Source organism: Lactuca saligna, chromosome 3, assembly GCF_052625555.1.
Source record: "Lactuca saligna cultivar CGN05327 chromosome 3, ASM5262555v1, whole genome shotgun sequence".
Lineage (NCBI taxonomy): Eukaryota > Viridiplantae > Streptophyta > Magnoliopsida > Asterales > Asteraceae > Lactuca > Lactuca saligna.
Window position 1 is genome coordinate 36,690,417 of NC_136419.1, and position 23,501 is coordinate 36,713,917.

The 23,501-nt window shown below is 35.9% G+C and overlaps 3 protein-coding genes across 3 annotated transcripts; 1 reads left to right on the forward strand and 2 right to left on the reverse strand.

Moving 5' to 3' along the window:
• Window positions 1–1,175: 1,175 nt before the first annotated feature.
• LOC145035383 (12-oxophytodienoate reductase 2-like) lies at window positions 1,176–2,810 on the forward strand. The gene is made up of 5 exons (XM_078983930.1): window positions 1,176–1,280; window positions 1,377–1,517; window positions 1,617–1,747; window positions 1,833–2,012; window positions 2,096–2,810. Exons 1-5 carry the CDS (start codon window positions 1,219–1,221, stop codon window positions 2,686–2,688), a joined length of 1,107 nt encoding a protein of 368 aa, XP_078840056.1. The 5' UTR covers window positions 1,176–1,218; the 3' UTR covers window positions 2,689–2,810.
• A 3,553-nt stretch (window positions 2,811–6,363) lies between these two features.
• On the reverse strand, window positions 6,364–8,075 carry LOC145035382 (12-oxophytodienoate reductase 2-like). Its single transcript, XM_078983929.1, has 5 exons — window positions 7,963–8,075; window positions 7,668–7,808; window positions 7,457–7,587; window positions 7,173–7,352; window positions 6,364–7,086 (listed from the first exon to the last, which is right to left on the reverse strand). Exons 1-5 carry the CDS (start codon window positions 8,022–8,024, stop codon window positions 6,494–6,496), a joined length of 1,107 nt encoding a protein of 368 aa, XP_078840055.1. The 5' UTR covers window positions 8,025–8,075; the 3' UTR covers window positions 6,364–6,493.
• A 5,009-nt stretch (window positions 8,076–13,084) lies between these two features.
• LOC145035366 (uncharacterized) lies at window positions 13,085–23,299 on the reverse strand. The gene is made up of 4 exons (XM_078983915.1): window positions 23,261–23,299; window positions 23,025–23,177; window positions 22,716–22,943; window positions 13,085–13,408 (listed from the first exon to the last, which is right to left on the reverse strand). The coding sequence occupies exons 1-4, from the start codon at window positions 23,297–23,299 to the stop codon at window positions 13,085–13,087; spliced, it is 744 nt and encodes a 247-aa protein (XP_078840041.1).
• Window positions 23,300–23,501: the final 202 nt, after the last annotated feature.

The window sequence follows — 23,501 nt, forward strand, 5'->3', positions numbered from 1 at the left end:
CCTCATTGTACAACCCTTAAAGCCAAGTATCATCTTTACAAGTAATAGAATAGCCATGTTTTTAGCTTCCATGGTAGACAGAAGCAAAAGTACAAGTATTGTAGCCTTCCAACTCACAACAATCAAAAATATACATAACCCATGAGTGATCATCTTCTTTTGCCAAGATTGCCTACATAATCAAAATGAACATATGTAAATAACTCCTATGTTGATTTTGCAAACTCCAAACAGGCCTTAAAAGTATATTTAAGGCATTAGAATATCCATTATGCCAATTTTTAATGTTTATTTCCAAGGTTATCCTTACAACACTCAATGCATGTGATAAGTTGGGTCATGAACTAACGGTTGTATACCTTAATGATCTAAATGCATTTGAATAAGAAACTTTAGAGGGCAGATCAATTTCGTCATTTGATTGAAGATAAAGTTGGGAAGATCGCAAAAAATGACAAACATGTGGTGTACTTATTGGTTCTGCATTTTGCATGTTAAAGTCGTGTAAGACTTTGTTAATGTAGATGCTTTTGCTTAAATATAACATGCATATGTATTGATTTCTTGTAATATCCATGCCAAAAAATATCTTTGCATCACCTAAATCTTTCGCTTCGAACTCCTGGTTTAGTTAACCTTTTGGTATAGTGATGAGTCTTGTATCTTGCAGCATCGAGCATGTCATCAATATACACACAATCATAAGTAATTAAGACAAAAACAATGGTTTTTTTAAATAAACCAATATTCAATATACATTTAAAAAAATAATTAAAATTGTGTGAAGTCAAATTTAAAAAGTAAAAATTATATAACGATGAAACACTTATAAAAGTGAAGTGTAAAGTGTTGCTCCCTTGTGTATGACATGCAATACTTTAAAATAAATCTAGATCTTATGCTAAAAACTAAATAATATGTCAAATTAACGTTAGAGTTTTAAATAATAAATATTATTATTTTTCAAAGAGAAAGACTAAAATATCCTTGAGCATGGCCACTTTCCAACCTTGACTTGTGGCTGCTGGATAGAGTCAACATTCCTATAGGTATATTATGCTTTAAAACTCGTATATTGTTTTTGATTGAACCATTCTCCCATTTTTTTTTTCTTATAATTAGACTCTATTATATATATATATATATATATATATATATATATATATATACCAGAGACAATATTTTATTTTGAGAATCTTTAGGAGGGAGAGATCAGAGATGAAAGACCAAATCCCACTTCTAACCCCTTACAAAATGGGTAATTTCCAACTTGCGCACAGGTATATATGATATACTCATATATATACATATATGAAGTTCCGTGATAAAGATTTAAACTATTACAAGTTGACTTCAAGTGGTTTGATGTTTTGCAGGATTGTGTTAGCTCCACTGACAAGGTTTAGATCTTACAACAGCATTCCTCAATCATATGCTATCTTATATTACTCTCAAAGAACGACCGAAGGAGGATTTTTGATCACTGAAGGCACTCTCATATCACTTGCAGCCCAAGGGTCATTTTCATAAAACAAATATATTTCTTTTAGTTTATACATCTTATAAAAAGTAGTAAAAATACTACCGAATATATGTTTGTTTTGTTTGGTTTTAAGGTATAAGAATGCACCTGGAATATGGTCGAAGGAACACATCGATGCATGGAAACCCATCGTAGATGCTGTTCATGCAAAAGGCGGCGTCTTCTTTTGTCAACTCTGGCACCTTGGGAGAGTTTCCGATCAAAGTATGTTTTTCTTTTACTTTATCATCTTTTTATTACGATTTAATTTGCGAAATAAAATCTAGAAATTAAATCATCTTAAGTGTAGGTTATGAGGCAAATGCTGGAGTGCCACCTGTCTCTTCCACCGACAAACAGTGTAGTCCTGTAGTTGACAGCAATGGCCATGTTTTGTTTGAATTTCCACCTCCTCGAAGACTAAAAACCAAGGAAATTAGTGGAATTGTTAACGATTACAGAGTTGCAGCAAGAAATGCTATGGAAGCTGGTAAGTGTTCATGGAGTTGGACCAGTTTTCTGATGTTTAATTCCTTTTATATAACGAATTGAAGTCCAATACATGTTATATAGGATTTGATGGCGTTGAGATTCATGGGGCTCATGGCTATCTAATCGACCAGTTCTTGAAAGATGAAATCAATGATCGGACTGACGCATATGGAGGTTCAATAGAGAATCGATGCAGATTTGCCATGGAAGTAGTGGAAAACATCGTAAATGAAATTGGAGCGAATAGAGTTGGAATAAGGCTTTCACCATTTGCAGATTACATGGGTTCGGGAGATTCAAACCCAGAAGCTTTAGGTCTTTACATGGTGAAATCACTAAACAAATACGGGATTCTCTATTGCCACATGGTGGAACCAAGGATGAAACTTCTGGAAGAGCGAAGGGAATGCACAGACAGTTTGGAAGCCATGAGAGAGGCATTTAATGGTACTTTCATTGTTGCTGGTGGATACGAGAGGGAAGATGGTAATGACGCTATAAATCAGAAGCATGCAGATCTTGTAGGATATGGTCGATTGTTCTTGGCAAACCCTGATTTACCGAAAAGATTTGAGCTTGATGCTCCACTTAACAAACATAATAGAGAGACATTTTACACAGAGGATCCGATCGTTGGGTATACGGATTATCCGTTTCTTAAAACCACAGTTTGAGTTTGGAGATGATGGAGTAATTACGAAAGCATTGTTCTAAACTGATCATGTGTATTTCATATATTGTATCCAATTTAGTCCATGGTTTTTATAATATTTCTTGTCTATGGATGTTTTTTTTAGTTGTGCTATGGATTTTTACTATACTATTTTAATATATGAGTTATTAGTTATATAAACTCTTTTAACATATGATATACAAATTATAATGTAGATTACATATATAAATAAAAAAAATGAAAATATGATATATTCGTTACTAAAATTTTGAAACAACGGATATGGTTGATGGATCATAACTGTAGCGAATATATTGAAAATTTTTAAATTTACCGACATGCTGTTAATTATGCTAGAGAGTAGCTACGCCGATGCTAAGATTAATTACATCGATCTTTTTAGTTACCAACACTACCCTCAAAATAAATGTTGCTAATTATGTGACTAAAATCAGTCACGGGGTTGTCTCCAACGTTCCATTGACCATTGTTAAGGTTCGCTAATAGTGATCTTAAACTAAAACATACAACGTTATTGAGTTTCATTTACCCTAATCTTAAAATTGTTAAAATTTTAGCACTTCAACAAAGGACTCATACGATTTCACACATAAAGAGTAATAATGTTGTAAATGCTCACTTGTACTGTTGTACAAAAATAGGTTCACCCCTAGTTACACAACTTGGTGAGCACATGATGAAATTTCCAATACAATGTTTTAATGTGATGGGTTGTCTTCTAACCCGAAAATAGATAGTGACGTGGCTTGGTGCACATATATAGTGTTGGATGTAATGGCGCTACCATTGATATGTTTGTATATAGTTGCAAAGAATTTGACAAATAAAAGGTGAAATCAATTACTTTAGAAGGTTCCCTTTAGGAAATTTACCTAAAATCAACATGTAATCTTCAATTATGCTTCCAATCTTATAATCCACTTTCAAAACTGTTTTCCATCTTTTATCTCATTCAGTCAATCTCCCAATGTCCAAAATGAATAGAAATGGAGGGATTTGTGGGTGTTATCTCTAAACATGTGACAATATGGCAAAATAATCCCTCAACTTTCTAATTTCTAAGTTTAATCTCAAAACGACTTCCAACTAACACACTAGTCTTACGGTTTACATCTTCACTCTATTTTGTTAATATCTTAACATATTTATGGTTAAAGAAGTTAAGTCTAAATCATGCCTAAATTTCCATAATTGGCTAACATTCTAATTTTGACTTAATTCCAATATTAAAATCTAGTTAACATTCCTAGTATCGTTTATTTTAATATTTAATCCTACATATTAATGTTTTTTTATAAATTAAGTCCATGTTCTAGTTAAATGAAATCAATCAAGTGTCATTCTTTAACTTTAAATTAATCCCAAAAGCATTTGACTTCAAATATCATCTAGTAATAGTCAAAGTTTTACTTTAATTAATTTAAATCAATTAAAATTGAAATCTTATATATATATATATATATATATATATATATATATATATATATATATATATATATAATCTGATTCAATATATTGAGTGTTATATATACTCCTTATTCACATAAAAAAATCAAATACACACACTCAACTACTCACAAAAGAGGATACATCAAGCAAGTGAGGATATATATATATATATATATATATATATATATATATATATATATATATATATATATATATATATATATATATATATATATATACTCGCTTGATGTATCCTCTTTTGTGAGTAGTTGAGTGTGTGTATTTGATTTTTTTATGGAGTATATATAACACTCAATATATTGAAATCAGATTTTATATATATATATATATATATATATATATATATATATATATATATATATATAATTTTATTTTCTAAATAATTTTAATAAGGTATTAAAACTTCTAGCTTGCATATGTTACAATATCATCTATTCTTGAATGTATTTGTTATCATTTTCTATGTTGTGATTTACACATGACCACTTTCATATGTATGGTTGGTGTCCCTTATAAACTTATGTATATCACTTAGGATATATTGTAATACTGCAGCATGTATTTTGAAAATGCCTTTCTGAAGTAGTATCGGATTGTGTGTGAACTGATTTATCATTATGAATTTATGTATATCGTTTGATCACAAACTTCTCCTAGTCAAGTTGTGAGAGTTTTTCACTTTTTTATGGAACAAACACTATATGGTAATCAAGGTTGCAAGTTTGTTGTCAATGAAGAAGTTCTTTATTCGTTATGCTTGATGTACTCTGCTTAGTGATGTTTGGGCAGGTGTTTGCTTTGGATGGGTTATGGATTTTACTTGAGAGGAGAAATTATCGTTCGTAACTTATCTTGAGAATGATAATATGTTTACATCTTGTAGATCTCTTTTGGTTTCTATGTAGTTGAAAACTTTTCCTATTACTAAAGGATATTATCTAGGGATGTTTCTATAGAGTACTTGAAGATTTTCTAGTTTTGTTTGAGCATTTGGTCCCAAAAGGTATTGAGGTCAAATGCTTTTAGACTGAAAGGCATTGAATGAAGAGATGCTCACTATGCATGTTTAGCTTGATTTGGTATTGATTAATAAGTTTTTTCATTTATTTGGCTTTGACCATTTTATGACATAGTGAAAGCATTATCCAACTTATGGCTATGTCGAAACTTGGGGTCACATTGTGTTATTTGAGTTTGGACAATTGCTTCTTCCACTTGGGAATCACTTTTGCTACATTTTGGGTTGTAGGTATGTTGATATCAAGGTGGGTATTGTAATTGATGACATTTAGTATAGTCACAATGAAGTGAACATCGTTGGAAGAAAGAGGAAAAAAGCAAGTCATTGATGGATGGCCATTAGATGATCTCATCTCAAGGTAGTTGTGATTGTAGTGTTTGTTTTTCATCCCATGAGTGCAAGTCAATGAAGTGAACTTGGTTGCACGACTTTATATCACAACCATTTTTTGGTAATGTATTTGTGGCCACTTTAATGGGATTTTAGGTCACTTGTGACTTAGTTCTTTCCTATTTTCTCTATAGTGATTTGTTGATGATTGGTTGTCGATTTTTCAGTTGTTTACTTGTAAGTCATTTTGTTGAGGTCATGTGCTTTGATTTGTTGCTCATTTAAATATGTGGTATCTTAGTACGTTTCTTTTTCGTTGTTAGACATGATATCATGTTTTTGTATCTTAGTTTGTTATAATGTTATATGTTTTTGGGAAACGCCTATCCTACTTTTTGTTAGTATCCATCTTCATATTAATATAAAATAATGTCATATGGAATCTATTAATTTCTTTTTTAATCTCCTTTCTTATTTTATTTTTTATCTTATCTAATTAATAAGTAGAAAATTTAATAGTAGCAAAAAATATAGGAGTATTTTTTATTTCTCTTTTAGTTCTTTTTATTATTATATATTTTCATGAATATATTAGATTGTGGCCGGTGTTTGTTTGCATATGTCGTAAGGTCCCCAATGGCAATCTCTTGTGATACAATGGTTTATATTTTATTGTTAAAATTATATATTTATCGTTATCAATACCATCATATATAAATTGTCATTAACTTAAGAGGTGCTCTCATTTCTCTTTTATCAATTGAAGGCATTAACATAAATATTCATCACCTACACCTTGATGTCATCCCTAACGTTTTGCTAGAAAAATATATGTTTATTTTAAATTTTATCGAAAAAGGACATCTCCATATAATCAAACCATTGACTAGTAGATCAAATACAAGTAAATCCAAATGATCAATTTAGAACAAAGCTTTTGTGATTTCTTTTCACATCTCAAAACTCAAACAATCGTTTCAAGAAACGGATAATCCGTATACCCAACGATCGGATCCTCTGTGTAAAATGTATCTCTATTATGCTTGTTAAGTGGAGCATCAAGCTCAAATCTTTTAGGTAAATCAGGGTTTGCCAAGAACAATCGACCATAAGCAACAAGATCTGCACGATTCTGCGCTATAGCATCATTACCATCTTCCTTCTCGTATCCACCAGCAGCAATGAAAGCACCATTAAATGCCTCTCTCATGGGTTCCAAACTTACTGTACATGCGCTTCGTTCTTCCATAGCTTCCATTCTAGGTTCCACCATGTGGCAATAGAGAATCCCGTATTTGTTTAGCGATTCAGCCATGTAAAGACCTAGAGCTTCTGGGTTTGAATCTCCTGAATCCATGTAATTCGAGAATGGTGAAAGCCTGATTCCAACTCTATTTGCCCCAATTTCGTTTACGATGTTTTCCACCACTTCTAACGCAAATCTGCAACGATTCTCGATTGAACCACCATACTCGTCAGTCCGATCATTGATTTCATCTTTCAAGAACTGATCGATTAGATAACCATGAGCCCCATGGATTTCAACACCATCAAATCCTGCAAATCGTTTTTCGAACTTCATTACAAAAACGAAAAAGAAGAATTAAAAATCGGTCAAACTGACAAACTCCTTGCACACTAACCCGCTTCAATAGCATTTCTTGCTGCAATTCTGAAATCATTAGCAATTATACTAATTTCGTTGGTGTTTAATCTTCGAGGAGGTAGAAATTCAGCCAATACTTGACCATTGCTTTCGATTAAAGGACTACATTTCTTGTCTGTAGAAGAAACAGGTGATAATCCAGCATTTGGCTCAAAACCTGCATTCAGAATCAAGAATTTAGCTTTTTAGATTGTGTTGAATAATCCATAATCAAAGACGATAAAGAAAAGAATCATCAATCATATGTATATATATATATACTTTGATCGGAAACCCTTCCAGGGTGCCAAAGTTGACAAAAGAAGATGCCGCCTTTAGCATGAACAGCATCTACGATGGGTTTCCAGGCATCGATGTGTTCTTTTGACCATATACCAGGTACATTCTTGAACCTTAAACCAAACAAAACATCGTTTAATCCTTCAAATGATGTGTTAATGGAAGTAATATGTAATTTAACAATTTTAATCACCCTTGAGCAGCAGATGAAATGATGGTGGCTTCTGCAATCAGAAATCCCCCTTTCGTGGTTCTTTGGGAGTAATATAAGATAGCATGCGATTGAGGAATGCTATTGTAAGATCTAAACCTTGTTAATGGTGCTAATACGATCCTGCAAATTAATCATCAAATTAGTGAATTACCACTTGAAGTCAACCTGTAAATCAATCATCCATATTGTCTAAAGTTTGAATCTTTATGAGTATGAATTAGACGAAAGATGTATGAACGAATATGGATTAGTAAACAAAAGAGAATCAATTTACCTGTGAGCAAGTTGGAAATTGGCCATTTTGTATGGGGTTAGAAGTGGGATTTGGCCTTCCATCTTTTCCTTCTGACTATTCTCAAATGATATTAGGTCTATGGTTTATAATATGCGAAATTAGATATCCTCTTACAATTTCTTTATTTATTTATTTATTTATTTATTTTATTTAGACATGTGATCATATTTTGATAAGATTAATTATATTTTATTATATTTGTCATCATTTTAAATTGGTAGGAAGCTATATAAAAACAAAATTAGAATGATATTTAGGGGGTGTTTGGCTTTTCTTTTTGGAAATCAAAAGTCTTTTCGGTAAAAGTTACAGAAAAACAGTATTTCCTGCTTTTTCCAAAAAGTCACTTTTTCTTATATACAAAATCAAAAAGTAGCTTTTAAAATAGTTTTACCAAATATCTTTTGCATTCTATCTTTATTAAAAAAAACTTTTAGCCCCTCAAAAGATAAATCAAACACCTCCTTAATTTCTCTTATCTCATAGTACTAGGTGTGTGGCCCGTGTAATATACGGGTTGATTTAAAAAAAAGATTAAACATTAAATTAAAATTATAAAATGTAAACAGAAAATATTTTTTTTATGTAGAACATTGAAATAAGAAATATTTTAAAATAAAAAAGAAAGAAACGTATTTATTGCAATTTAATATCATATATATGATATTTAATATTTTATATATATATAAGTATATAATTTTAATTTTAAAAATTGAAACAAATCAAAAATTGACAAGTAGATAATATTTATTTCAAAAATACCACAAAATAATAAGTATCAAAATTAATGAGTGATTGACAAAAAAAAAAAAAAAAAAAAGAACTTTCATTTAGTAATACTAAAGGATTAGTGACGCAACAAAGTCTCTAATCCAAATCAATTTACGACGTTTAATGCATAAGATACGACTAATATAGCACCACTTTTAATACATAAATAATCATTCTAATTTGGCAAAATTATTCGTACTGATTATGAGATACAATTTTAAATATTTATTTGCTAAATTAGTGTATTTTCTAGATGAAACTATAACATCTTATTTAGCGTATGTTCTAATAAAAGCTTTAAGTAATGATTAAATAATAAGAGTAAATTACACGAATCGTCCCTGGGATAAGTGTCAAATTGCACGTTCAGTCCCTATTTTTGAAAATTAACTCGGACCGTCCCTCAAGCATTTGAATACTACTCGTCCAGTCCCTATTGTCGTTAAACGTTAGATTTCTCCGTTTGGGTGCCCCACATGCCCTGCACGCATGGGTATTTTTATCATTTCATGTCTTGTTCCCTTATTAGAGTCGTTGCCCCTCCCCTGCTTTCGTTTATCTTCGTCACCCTTCTTCCCCATTACTTCTTCCCCCTTTTGTTCTTCGATTTCCCTTCTCCAACCAACAAAAATGGCAATTAGATGCAATTGTGGTGCTGAAGCTGTGATTCGTACCTCGTAGAGCAAGAACAACCCTGGAAAACGTTACTATGCTTGTTCTAACCTGGTTAATTTCGATTTCTTGATAAATCTAACCTAATCTCCTAATTTCCCCTATTTTCTGTAAATTTTAGCATTGCTAAATTTTTCGACATGGTATTTTGCAGGCTCGTGGTTGCAAGTTCATTGGTTGGGTGGTGGAGAATTAGAAATGTGCTTGTATGAACATAAGGATGACGCTTGAACAACAAAATCTGAAACTGAAGTTGTATCTAGCTATTAGTTGGTTTCTGTTTGTGTCAGTTCTAGTGTACAAAGTATAGGATAAGTTCTTAGACCAAATTTGGATGTATCAGTTTAGATGTTAATGAAAATTGGGTGTTTTTTGGATGTATCAGTTTGAATGTTAATGAAAATTGAGTGTTTTTTTGGTAATTGCCAAACATGTATTCAGACCAAAGTTAGGTGTATCAGTTTGCATGTGTTCAGACCAAAGTTGGTAACTTCCAAACATGTACTCAGACCAAAGTATTCTTACCAAAACAACAATTTATGTCATATCATTAAGTCATCAAACCATTACAAACATGCATCCATACATTAACAACCTAATTAATCAGTAAGTCATTCAAACCATTACAACCATTAAGTCATCAAACCATTACAACTATCATAGTTAAAGAAGTAGCACAACATTAGTTCAAACTGAAATTACAGACCCAAAATACATGAAATAACATTGTTTCAAGTACATCAAAAGCACTAGCATTCAAAAGACAAGAAAGTAATACACAAACACTAAACCATCGGACTTTTCCCCTTGTTCACAGCACCTGAGTTCTATCCCACACAAGCATTCTGTCCCACATCATGTGACATCCCCAAAATCACGGCCAGAAAAGACCAATTTTGTTTATGCTTTATAAAAATCAGAGTACTTCATTTTATAAAAAGGTTGCGGAATTTGTTCCCAGAAAAACATGGTAAATACGTTATTAAAACATTTTCGAAGAAACGTATTTGTTTCATTTTAAAACGTTTGGGATGTCATCATTAATACAGGAACATAAGCATAAACAGAACTTACAATTATTCACATTAGTGGTCTACATCTCTTTAAATCTCTCAGTGTAATGTCACTTCATATCAACACCTGTGATATAAATAAACTGAGTGGGTCAGGTTGGGAAACCTGGTGAGCACATAGGGATTTCAATCCCACAATGTTATACCATATATACAGTTTAAAATTCACAAAGTATACAATTTCACCATACATATATATATATATATATCTATATATATATATATATATATATATATATATATATATATATATATATATATATATATATATATATATAAACAACTCTTATCCCACCCTGTCGATCCTCACAACGAGGCTATCCATACTCTCGGACCTAAGATTAGTCGTTTTACCTACTCCATACTTTTGGATCAGAAATGAACGAATTTACCAAATCCATACTCTCGGACTAGGGACGAATGACTAATCCATACTCTCGGATTAAAGATGAATGATTATGCCTAATCCATACTTTCGGACTAGGGACAATGACTAATCCATACTCTCGGATTAATAACGAATGATTATGCCTAATCCATATTCTCGGACTAGGGACAATGACTATGTCTAATCCATACTCCCGGATAAGTGACATATACTAACTTCTATTCTCTGAGTTTAACTCACTTGTACTCGTAAGAATATACTACCCAATATTTCTCATATTTAATTTAGGTCTACTCTTTATCCTAAATTATCAAATACAATCAGGTATGTTCTTTAACATGAATTTCAAGCAACATCAATTAACTCGCACATAAACATATAATTAATACTTCAATCAATACTTGTATTAAAATCATGTTCATGAAAGGGACTATGCACTCACTTGATTAGGTGGTGACTCAGCACTCGGACAGCACTTCGATACTCTCAAAACGATGTTCCTTCGATAAAACCTAGTACCGATACAACTAGGGTTTAGTTTAACGATAACCGCGACACATTAATCAGTTTGACTATTATTAAGCGTTAATAATGCTCAATATAACTCATAATAATAGCCCAAATAATTATTTTAAGGACCTAATAACATTCCTATAATTATTTGAAAGCTATATTAAAAATTGCGTAAGCGTAGCACACTTACAACGAATTTTATCGAAAACCGGAACTTAATTGGAGCAGCGTTTCGAAACCGAAAAACTCCTTTTTCTCGGGACTCCGGGAGCCTCGGGGATTCCTTAGGGTGCTAGGGGTTCACCTAGACTTTAGGGAGGGTTCAAAACCCTAGAGAGAGAAAGTAGTGAGAGAAAGAAGAGGTTTTGGGGTGAAGAGAAATGGCAGCCTCGCACCTTAATTTATAGGGTCAGGCTTCGGAATTTACGCTGGGCGTACTCCTCGGGTATGGATGCCAGCCGAAGCCAGCTGTCTCGCAATCACCGAATGGATCAGACCGAAGTTACGCGGGGCGTAAAGCGATGCTGCGTGGCGTGATCCGAAGCGAAGACCGTGTTCAGCAAGCAACGGACCTGATCGAGCCACGTCATCATTTCGCAACAGATTTCGCATTTTCATGCTTCAACTTTAAAAATTCGTAACTTTCGCATACAAGCTCCGTTTTCGACGTTCTTTATATCCACGCGAAGGTGGGAACCTACTTTACAACTTTCGTTTAGACTCTGTCGGCTAATTTTGGGTCGATTTTAAATTTTATATTATTAACGGGCCGGGACACGATTGGTCCGTTAAATCCTCATAACTTCTTCATCCGACATTCATTTTCGCCCATCTTTTTCTCGTTACGCTACTCTCAACAAGATCTTCGATTCTCGTTCAGGTTGTGTCGGCTAAAACCCGCTCGATCTAATATTCGAATTTCGGGTTGTACTCTGCTAGTCCGAAACTTCGAAAAATCATAACTTCTTCATACGAAGTCAGATTTGGGCGTTCTTTTTATCGATGTTCTTAGTTTAACATATTCTACAACTTTTGTTTATATTTCTAAGGTTAAATCTCGCTCTATCGTAAATTCACTATTTACGCTTCCCGGTGCCGTGCCGGTTCCGTCGCGAAACTTCGACGAGCCATAACTTCTTCGTTATAACTCGGATTTCGGTGTTCTTTATATGTACGGAAACCTTGTGACATATTCTACAACTTGGTTAAGATTATTTATTCTAAATAATCTTTTGTCGAAAAGTCATTTTCGACCCTTATTGTCTCTAATTTGACTAGCCCGGATCTGCGGGCGTTACACATCACTACCACCAGCATTCTGTCGCACATCACTACCACTGGCCTGTGATCCTCCCACTTCCTACCCCTTGCAGCTCCTTCCATTATGCCCAACATTTCCACACTTTGAACATCTAATTGTTCTGGTCCCGGTAGCACTATTATCTTCAGTAGCAGATCTTCTTCTTTTCTTTTTTGGCCTACCAATAAGCACATGATGTTTTGGGGGTAGTAACTTTGTTGGACAAGTACTTTTTGCCCACATCATCCTCCCATTAATTGGTTCAATCTTAAAGCAATACATCTCTTGCCATGTCTTCAACCAGTATGTTGGGTGAACCCATGTTTCAGGTATCCTAACATTCTCATTATTTCTCCTCATATCCCATATAGTTGCAATTGTGTGCTAGCATGGTATGCCAGTGACCTCCCATTTGTAACATGTGCATGTACGTTGTGTTATGTCAACTACACATTGGTCCACACCTTCACCACCTGTGACCTGATACTTTCCATTTCCACAAAACACAGCCCTATACTCTGCAGCTTCACCTTTGATCTTCTCTAGAGTCTTGGTAGCTATAAGAGTTAGTGGGCCAGAACATTTGTCAATTGTCTTTTGGACAATAACAAGCTTCTTCATTATGTACTCTCTAATAAACTCCAAGCAAATTATAATTGGTTTGTCACGACCCTTGACAAGTTTGCTATTCAATGTCTCACAAAGGTTCTTTAAGAATGCATCACAATGTGCTCTTCCTATATAATAACAATGTTGCATCATAATTTTCAGTAATCGTTTAAGATGAATACAATCAACAATGTTGAAGAATTCTAACATGTATAACTAACCTGTGAAGTGAGACCTGGACCAATGTGGGGGTGGAATGGTGTGACATCCCCAAAATCTCGGCCAGAAAAGACCGATTTTCATTTATGCTTTTAAAATAATTTCAGAGTAAATCCTTTTCATTTAAAAGAGTTGCGGAATTTATTCCCAACAACTTGATGGTTCATCCATCTTACGCCCTTGCGCCACTTCCTGTAATACAAATAAAACTGAGTGGGTCAGGCTTGGGAGCCTGGTGAGCATATAGGGTTTTCAACCCACAATAAATAATTAAATTAATTATTATCAACCAACAATAACCTAGTTACCCATTCCCGTTATTCTCACTTTATGTCCCTAAAATAAATAACACAAGGGACCTAATCTAAGAATATTTTCATCGGGGTGACAACACATGCTGCAGGTGTTCCTCAACAATATAAGTCAAATAAGGCAACCATGAGGGGGATGGAATACAACGAATGAACAACCAAGTTCATTAACACTTACAGGTTATGAGCCTGCTAGCGTTCCACGGTACTGTATAGAAAAGTCCGTGGTCGTCATCTAAATTCCGCTAGATGACTGGATCAAAACAACAACGAGGCCTCTCATCTGTTTATTACACACCAACTATCTACCCATGTTCTACCCAACATATTAGTAGATAAAAACATACATTTTTATACATATTTTCAAAACCTGTATAGCATGCTTGATCAATACATTTTCCATATAACATATGAGGCATACACACACATAACACGTATTTCATATAGAAATAATCAGATCTGTAAAATAGAAGAAAGTGAATATACATTCACACACATAACAACAAAGTATACACATAACACGTATCTCGTATAAAATACTTCATAATTATACGTTAGGAGAAGGTAACAACACACTCACACATATAAACAACAATATACTTAATACACTCAAACCATACTTGTATTTTTATTGCGTTTATGAAAGGTAGTATACACTCACCTGATCAGAAGATGATCGGACAGCACTACGACTTGCAAAAGTAGTAATCCTCAGCAAATCTGGAAGATCTCTACAAAAATCGAACTTCTCGCGGGCAGAGCTTCGGCTCGAAAACCGCACTTCTCGGGACCTTCGGGATCTCGGGACTTGCTTCGGGACTCGAGAATATTGCCGGGGCTTCGGGGTATTTCTGGCACGTAAATCGAGGCAAAACAGGAGAGAGAATGGAGAAAAATAGCAAAGAAGCCGGCTGCCCTCGCATCCTATTTATAGGAGGCTGGAGCCTCGGAGTACGCAGGGCGTACGCAAGTACGCGGGGCGTACAGGTCCGAAATCGTCACTGCGTTCGTCATCCGAAGCCACTTGATGCGAGTGTCGACATCCTTGGTGTACGCGGGGCGTACTTCGGATGAGTCCGATGACTCGTCCTCGGATAATACCGGATTTTTCAATTAAATTTAAGTACAAATTATTTAATAAACTTCGGAAATTCATATCTTCTTCATACGAACTCCGTTTTCAACGTTCTTTATATCCACGCGAAGGTGAGACTACGCTCTACAACTTTTGTTTAGACTTCGTCGGCTAATTTAGAAATTCTTTTTTATTATTTATTTTTAATAGGCCGAGACAGAAACTTTCGTTATAAATTCATAACTTCTTCGTTTGACGCCCGTTCTCGCCTAACTTTTTATCGTTTTACTATAATTAATGAGATGTTCGATTCTCATTTAGATTGTTTCGGCTGAATATCTCTCTAACGTAAATTCACTTTTTACGTCGCGTTGTATCGTGCCAGTTCTGTCGCGAAACTTCGACAGGTCATAACTTATTCGTTATAACTTGGATTTCGGCATTCTTTATATATTCGGAAACCATGTTTCAACTACTACAACATTATCTAAAGATATCGAGTTTATTTTACACTTAAATTTTGATGCTTATTTTTATTCTTAATTAATCAAACCACATAATTAAGCAATTAAGCACAAAACACATAATACTCAAATAATACACTTCTATTATTTCAAAATGGGTTACAAAGGTTAACCTAGACTATTACATTGCTAAAAAAGGCAAGCCCAGAAACACAGGCGTTACAATTCTCTCCACCTTAGAATCATTTCGTCCCCGGAATCACACCTCAACAAACAAATGCGGATAGCGACCCATCATGTCACTCTCCGTCTCCCAGGTGAGATTCGGCCCATTCGTGTGTTTCCATCGGACAAGCACTAACTCGACCATGTTGCGTCGCAACTTCTTAGTCTTTCGGTCAACAATTGCCTCTGGTTCTTCAATCAACCTTTTGTTCTCATCGATTCTCAACTCTGAAAGTGGAATCATGTCGGGAACTTCCCCCGTGAACTTCCGTAAATAACACACTTGAAAAGTGTTATGAATTCCATTCAGTTCTTCTGGTAGTTTGAGCTATTAAGCTTGGTTCCCAATCCTCTGAAGAACTTTAAACGGTCCAATAAACCTTGGACTCAACTTTCCCCTTTTACCAAATCTTATAAGTCCCTTCCATGGCAAGACTTTAAGCAAAACCGAATCCCCAACTTCAAAAGTCATCGGTCTTCGCTTTTTGTCAGCATAACTCTTTTGACGATCTTAAGCTGCTAACATTCTTTCCCTAATTATTTTCAACTTTTCAGCAGTTTGATGAACCATCTCCGGTCCCATAAATTGCTTTTCCCCAGCCTCCAGCCAACAAGACGGCGTACGACACTTTTGTCCATACAAAGCTTGGTAAGGTGCCATCTTAATGCTCGAGTGGAAACTATTGTTAAAGGAAAATTCTACCAATGGTAAATGTTCATCCCAATTACCTAGGAATTCCAAGGTACATGCTCTCAGCATATCTTCAAGTGTTTGTATCGTTCTTTCACTCTGACCATCAGTCTGCGGATGGTAAGCTGTACTTAAACATAACTTGGTACCCATTTCCTCTTGTAGACTTTTCCAAAACCTTGAGGTGAAACGACTATCACGATCCGACACAATGGTTTGCAGAACACCGTGAAGTCTCAAAATTTCCTTCACATAAGAATTCGCAAGCTTTTCCATAGACCATTTCTCCCTGGCTGCTATGAAATGCGCACTCATAGTGAATCGATCAACGACCACCCAAATCATGTCGTGACCATTCTTTGTTTTGGGCAGTTTAGTGACAAAATCCATAGCAATGTCTTCCCACTTACCCATAGGCACATGTAAAGGTTCTAAACTCCCATACGGTTTCTGATGTTGTGTTTTGACTCTCGCACAAGTCACACACTCGGCCACATACTTTGCAACATCAAGCTTCATCGTCGGCCACCAGTAGTAGGGTTTCAGGTCCCTATACATTTTAGTGCTACCGGAATGAATCGAGTACATGGTCTTGTGAGCTTCTTCCATCAGAAGATCTCTGACTCCTCCTGTCTTAGGTATCCAAATCCGATCTTGGAACACCTTTAATCCATGACCGTTTGTACCAAACACCAATGTTTTGCCTAAACGTTCCTCCTTCCGGTCATTCTTCTCAGAAGCTTCCTCTTGAGTTTTCTTTATACTTTCCACAATGGTCGAGACAACTTCAATTCTCAATGCTCTTGGCCTTTTCCTTTCAAGATTGACTTTCCGACTGAGAGCATCAGCAACAACATTAGCTTTATCGGGATGGTAAAGTATCTCACAGTCTTAGTCCTTGAGTAATTCCAGCCAGCGTCGTTGCCTCATATTCAATTCCTTCTGATTAAAGAGGTATTGGAGACTCTTATGATCAGTGAAAAGTTTGCACTTCGTACCATAGAGGTAATGCCTCCATATTTTTAGAGCGAAAACTACCGCTGCCAACTCCAAATCATGAGTCGGGTAGTTCTTTTCATGCTCTTTCAGTTGTCGAGACGCATATGCTATCACCTTTTTTCTTTGGGTCAAAACACAACCCAATCCAACCCCAGACGCATCGCTATAAACAGCGAAGTCTTCAACTCCATCGGGTAAAGAAAGTATCGGTGCCTCGCATAGTTTCTTCTTTAACTTCTCGAATGCTTCTTTATGCTTCTCACTCCAAGCATAAGTAGCTCCTTTGTGGGTCAAAGTTGTCAACGGAGTAGCGATCGAAGAAAAGCCTTGGATAAAACTGCGATAATATCCGGCTAATCCTAAAAAACTTTGGATTTCCGTGGGACTTTTCGGTTGTTCCCACTTCATCACAGCTTCGATCTTTGCTGGATCAACCATTATCCCTTCTTGGTTGACCACGTGACCCAAGAATTGGACTTCACGAATCCAAAAATCGCATTTGGAGAACTTAGCATACAGCTTCTCCTTCTTCAAGACTTCTAACACTTCTCGCAAGTGTCTGCCATGCTCTTCCTGGCTTTTCGAGTAAATCAGAATGTCATCTATGAACACTATCACAGATTTATCAAGGAACGGATTACAAACTCTGTTCATTAAATCCATGAATGCTGCCGGAGCATTGGTTAGTCCAAACGACATAACCAAAAACTCGTAGTGTCCATATCTAGTTCTGAATGCGGTCTTCTCGATATCTTGCTCTCTTACTTTTAGCTGATGATATCCTGACCTAAAATCGATCTTCGAGAAATAGCTCGAACCTTGCAATTGATCAAACAGGTCATCAATCCTTGGCAACGGATATCTATTCTTTATTGTTGCCTTGTTCAGCTCTCTGTAATCGATGCACATTCTCATACTTCCATCTTTCTTCTTCACGAATAACACCGGAGCTCCCCAGGGTGATGAACTAGGTCTAATGAAACCTTTGTCCAATAACTCTTGAAGTTGCATCATCAGCTCCTTCATCTCCGTCGGTGTTAATCGATAAGGTGCTTTTGCAATTGGCGTTGTTCCTGGTAACAAGTCAATTCGGAACTCTACTTGTCTATCAGCTGGTAATCCAGGAAGATCTTCAGGAAATACTTCTGGATAATCACACACCACAGGAATACTGTGCATCACCTTCTTCTCCTTCTTAGCATCAATCACAAATGCTAAATATGATGTACATCCCTTGGTCAAACACTTTCTGGCTTTCATTAGGGAAATGATTCCAGAATTCACTCGACTTTTGTCCCCATACACCATAAACGAATCTTTTCCAGGCGGGTTTACTTTAACTATCTTCTTCTTGCATAAAATTTCGGCATCATTGGCGCTGAGCCAATCCATTCCCAACACGATGTCGAAACCGTTAAGTTCGATAGGTAATAATTCTTCGTGAAACTTATTCCCATTAAGGTCGATTAAGATGTTTTTCATACGATGGCTAACAGGTACAAACTTGCCACTAGCAACTTCGACTAATAAAGCATTATCTAGTCTATCAACAGGCAAAGCTAGTTTTCTACCAAATTCATGCGATATAAAGGAGTAGTTGGCTCCAGAATCAAATAAAATTTGGGCAGACAATTTGTTAACGAGAAAGGTACCTGAAGCGACATCAACTTCATCTTTAGCAGCTTCCAGTGTCATCTGGAATGCTCTCGCCTTTGGCTTTGGTGGAATGTTGGGCTTAGCTGCCTCCTTCTTCTTCGGACAGTCTTTCAAAATGTGCCCCTCCTCATTACAACCAAAACACATCCTTTTGTTGTTCGTACATTCATTGGCAAAATGTCCAACCTTCCCACACTTGTAGCAGGTTACATCCTCGCTACATTTCCCAAAGTGCTTTTTCTTACACTTTTCACACCACTTCGCTTCGCCTCTTTTTCCCCCACCAAACTTTTTCGAATCAGATTTTGAAAATTTGCTTTTCTTACCAGAACCAGATGTTCCCTTAAACTTTCTCTTCTCACCAACCTCAACCTTGTTGGTGGTTCTCCCCTTTATCATGTTCTCAACAGACTTGGCAGCCCAGATAGCTGCCTCTAGAGTATGTGCCTGACGCACTGGCACCTCGTACTCCCATGGGAGTCCCTTCGCATACCAGTCCACCTTTGTCAGCTCGTCTGGAACGATACGCAAGGCAAACTCCATTTTATCGGTGAAGTTATTGGTGTATTCATCAACTGACATGCTGCCTTTCGTTAGTGTCAGAAACTTGTTCTCTAGCTCCAATAGATTTTGAGCCGAGCAGAACTTGCGCTTGAACTGCACCAAGAACTCAGCCCATGTCAATTGCAGTGGCTCATTTGGGCTCAAAGTCTTCCCTAGAGTATTCCACCAACGAACGGCTCCACCTCGGAATTGACGCACTGCATAGATGGTCTGCAACTTGCCTCTGTAGCCACAAGTCATGAAGGCTAACTCCATTTCAGAGATCCAATCCATCACTCCTATCGGATCCTCCTTTCCATTGAAGGTCGATGGTTTGCAAGTTAGAAAGTCCTTGTACTTGCATCCCATTCCATCATTCCTTCCATAATGGTTGTCTCGCCTAACTATCGGTGGGTTGGCTTAACCAACTGATCCACTGAAGTTTCCACCTTCCGAGTGCCCTTCATTCAATTCAGGCTCTTCCACACGAATTGACAGTTCTTCACGATTCTGTTGAAGCAACCGTCTAGTTTCATCCATCTGATGATCCAACATCGTTTGAATCATCATTTGCACACCACCCATGGTTCTTGGCTTAGGTGCTGCTGCTACGACAGGTCTTTGTTCAATCACTGGTGGTTGATTCCTGTTTTCATCAGCATTTCCAACTCCACTTCTTGTTCTCACCATTTTTGATCTACACACCGAATAAGGTGAAATTAGATCCTCATTCATGATAGATATTCAAATCATCCTTAGCACTCCGAAACGTTTACATGCTAGTTCTAATATCGTAGACGTACGCTTAGAATCCTACACAAATAAGGTTTCTAGATCCGGTCGGCAACAGACCATAGATCCGAACAAATAATATCATATATGACAACATATAATATTTAGCACATAAACATTTTAGGCAACTCTCCTAAAATAAACTAGTACTCGTGTCTAAAATATAACAGACACACATCTCAAAATTCCACTTAGCATTCTAAGTTTAAGTCTAGAAATCCTACAAATTCCTAGTACGCTTAAACTAATACTCTGATACCAACTGTGACATCCCCAAAATCTCGGCCAGAAAAGACCGATTTTCATTTATGCTTTTAAAATAATTTCAGAGTAAATCCTTTTGATTTGAAAGAGTTGCGGAATTTGTTCCCAAAAACAAAACATGATAAAACAATGTTTACCAAAGCATTTCATAAAAGAAATGTATTTTTCATTATATAATCAAAACTCGGGGTGTCATGTTCCGATATAGACCAATAAGCATAAACGATAACATTACAATTCATTCAACAAATATATACATATACAGACTTGTAAAAAAAAACAACTTGATGGTTCATCCATCTTACGCCCTTGCGCCACTTCCTGTAATACAAATAAAACTGAGTGGGTCAGGCTTGGGAGCCTGGTGAGCATATAGGTTTTCAACCCACAATAAATAATTAAATTAATTATTATCAACCAACAATAACCCAGTTACCCATTCCCGTTATTCTCACTTTATGTCCTTAAAATAACTAACACAAGGGACCTAATCTAAGAATATTTTCATCGGGGTGACAACACATGCTGCGGGGGTTCCTCAGCAATATAAGTCAAATAAGGCAACCATGAGGGGGATGGAATACAGCGAATGAACACCCAAGTTCATTAACACCTACAGGTTATGAGCCTGCTAGCATTCCACGGGACTGTCTAGAAAAGTCTGTGGTCGTCATCAAAATTCCGCTAGATGACTGGATCAAAACAACAACGAGGCCTCTCATCTGTTTATTACACACCAACTATCTACCCATGTTCTACCCAACATATTAGTAGATAAAAACATACATTTTTATACATATTTTTAAAACCTGTATAGCATGCTTGATCAATACATTTTCCATATAACATATGAGGCATACACACACATAACACGTATTTCATATAGAAATAATCAGATCTGTAAAATAGAAGAAAGTGAATATACATTCACACACATAACAACAAAGTATACACATAACACGTATCTCGTATAAAATACTTCATAATTATACGTTAGGAGAAGGTAACAACACACTCACACATATAAACAACAATATACTTAATACACTCAAACCATACTTGTATTTTTATTGCGTTTATGAAAGGTAGTATACACTCACCTGATCAGAAGATGATCGGACAGCACTACGACTTGCAAAAGTAGTAATCCTCAGCAGATCTGGAAGATCTCTACAAAAATCGAACTTCTCGCGGGCAGAGCTTCGGCTCGGAAACCGCACTTCTCGGGATCTTCGGGATCTCGGGACTTGCTTCGGGACTCGGGAATATTACCGGGGCTTCGGGGTATTTCTGGCACGCAAATCGAGGCAAAACGGGAGAGAGAATGGAGAAAAATAGCAAAGAAGCCGGCTGCCCTCGCATCCTATTTATAGGAGGCTGGAGCCTCGGAGTACGCGGGGTGTACAAGTCCGAAATCGTCACTGCGTTCATCATCCGAAGCCACTTGATGCGAGTGTCGACATCCTCGGTGTACGCGGGGCGTACTTCGGATGAGTCCGATGACTCGTCCTCGGATAATACCGGATTTTTCAATTAAATTTAAATACAAATTATTTAATAAACTTCGGAAATTCATATCTTCTTCATACGAACTCCGTTTTCAACGTTCTTTATATCCACGCGAAGGTGAGACTACGCTCTACAACTTTTGTTTAGACTTCGTCGGCTAATTTAGAAATTCTTTTTTATTATTTATTTTTAATAGGCCGAGACAGAAACTTTCGTTATAAATTCATAACTTCTTCGTTTGACGCCCGTTCTCGCCTAACTTTTTATCGTTTTACTATAATTAATGAGATGTTCGATTCTCATTTAGATTGTTTCGGCTAAATATCTCTCTAACGTAAATTCACTTTTTACGTCGCGCTGTGTCGTGCCGTATCTGTCGCGAAACTTCGACAGGTCATAACTTCTTCGTTATAACTTGGATTTCGACATTCTTTATATATTCGGAAACCTTGTTTCAACTACTACAACATTATCTAAAGATATCGAGTTTATTTTACACATTCTGACGCTTATTTTTATTCTTAATTAATCAAACCACATAATTAAGCAATTAAGCACAAAACACATAATACTCAAATAATACACTTCTATTATTTCAAAACGGGTTACAAAGGTTAACCTAGACTATTAGATTGCTAAAAATGGCAAGCCCAGAAACACAGGCGTTACAAATGGCTTCAAGCCATTCATATGCATCATTGTTCAATTTCTTCAGTTCCTCCATTGCAAGATTGAATTGCTGAACAGTTGTTGTTGCTGCACATTTCCAGAGACAATCTTTAAACTCCTTTCCCCTCCACTTCCGCTTCATATTCTCATGGATATGACGAATGCAAAATCTATTTTCTGCACAAGGAAACAATTTTGCAATTGCAGGCAACACACCCTACAACATAAACACAGTCAATTTTATATAATTAGTAAAAATAATATAAAGGGGAAGTAGTTAAACTGTGTATAATAATACCTTCTGCCTATCAGTTATAAATCTAAAGTTTGAATTGGTAGTGAAATCCAAATCATCACCAAGATGTTTTAGAAACCATATCCATGAACTGTAGTTCTCAGACTCTACAAGACCATAAGCCACTAGGTAAGTGCAGTTGTTTCCATCTAATCCCTATAATAGTAAGAACAAATTAGGTTAACATCTATAAGTCATAAGTAAGATTAAGTAGTTAATCCATGTCTAAAATTACTTACCACTGTAGTTAGAATCATACCAGGGTCGGGACCCTTCATGAATGCACCATCCAGTCCAAGAAAGTCTCTTTTCCCTACTGCAAATCCTTGTTACAGTGGCCCAAGACATATGTATATACGTCTAAAAATTCTAGTATCTGATGTACGGTTGGAAGAATTATCCACTTGAAGCTTGATTGTTGTGTTTGGGTTTCGACTTTAAACCTCTAGTAGATAGTCCCTCAATATAGAATATTGACCC

Bases quoted from the DNA above. Each gene is read 5' to 3' on its own strand.
- LOC145035382 (XM_078983929.1), bottom strand. From the start codon at position 8,024: ATGGAAGGCCAAATCCCACTTCTAACCCCATACAAAATGGCCAATTTC. The intron at 7,809-7,962 runs GTAAATTGATTC...ATTAATTTGCAG, and splicing joins AATTTCCAACTTGCTCACAG to GATCGTATTAGCACCATTAA. The intron at 7,353-7,456 runs GTATATATATAT...TTCTGAATGCAG, and splicing joins TGGAAGGGTTTCCGATCAAA to GTTTTGAGCCAAATGCTGGA.
- LOC145035366 (XM_078983915.1), bottom strand. From the start codon at position 23,299: ATGAAGGGTCCCGACCCTGGTATGATTCTAACTACAGTG. The intron at 22,944-23,024 runs GTATTATTATAC...TTTATGTTGTAG, and splicing joins TTATAACTGATAGGCAGAAG to GGTGTGTTGCCTGCAATTGC. The intron at 13,409-22,715 runs GTTTCTGGGCTT...GCATTCTTAAAG, and splicing joins AAGCCATTTGTAACGCCTGT to AACCTTTGTGAGACATTGAA.
- LOC145035383 (XM_078983930.1), top strand. From the start codon at position 1,219: ATGAAAGACCAAATCCCACTTCTAACCCCTTACAAAATGGGTAATTTC. The intron at 1,748-1,832 runs GTATGTTTTTCT...TCTTAAGTGTAG, and splicing joins TGGGAGAGTTTCCGATCAAA to GTTATGAGGCAAATGCTGGA. The intron at 2,013-2,095 runs GTAAGTGTTCAT...CATGTTATATAG, and splicing joins AAGAAATGCTATGGAAGCTG to GATTTGATGGCGTTGAGATT.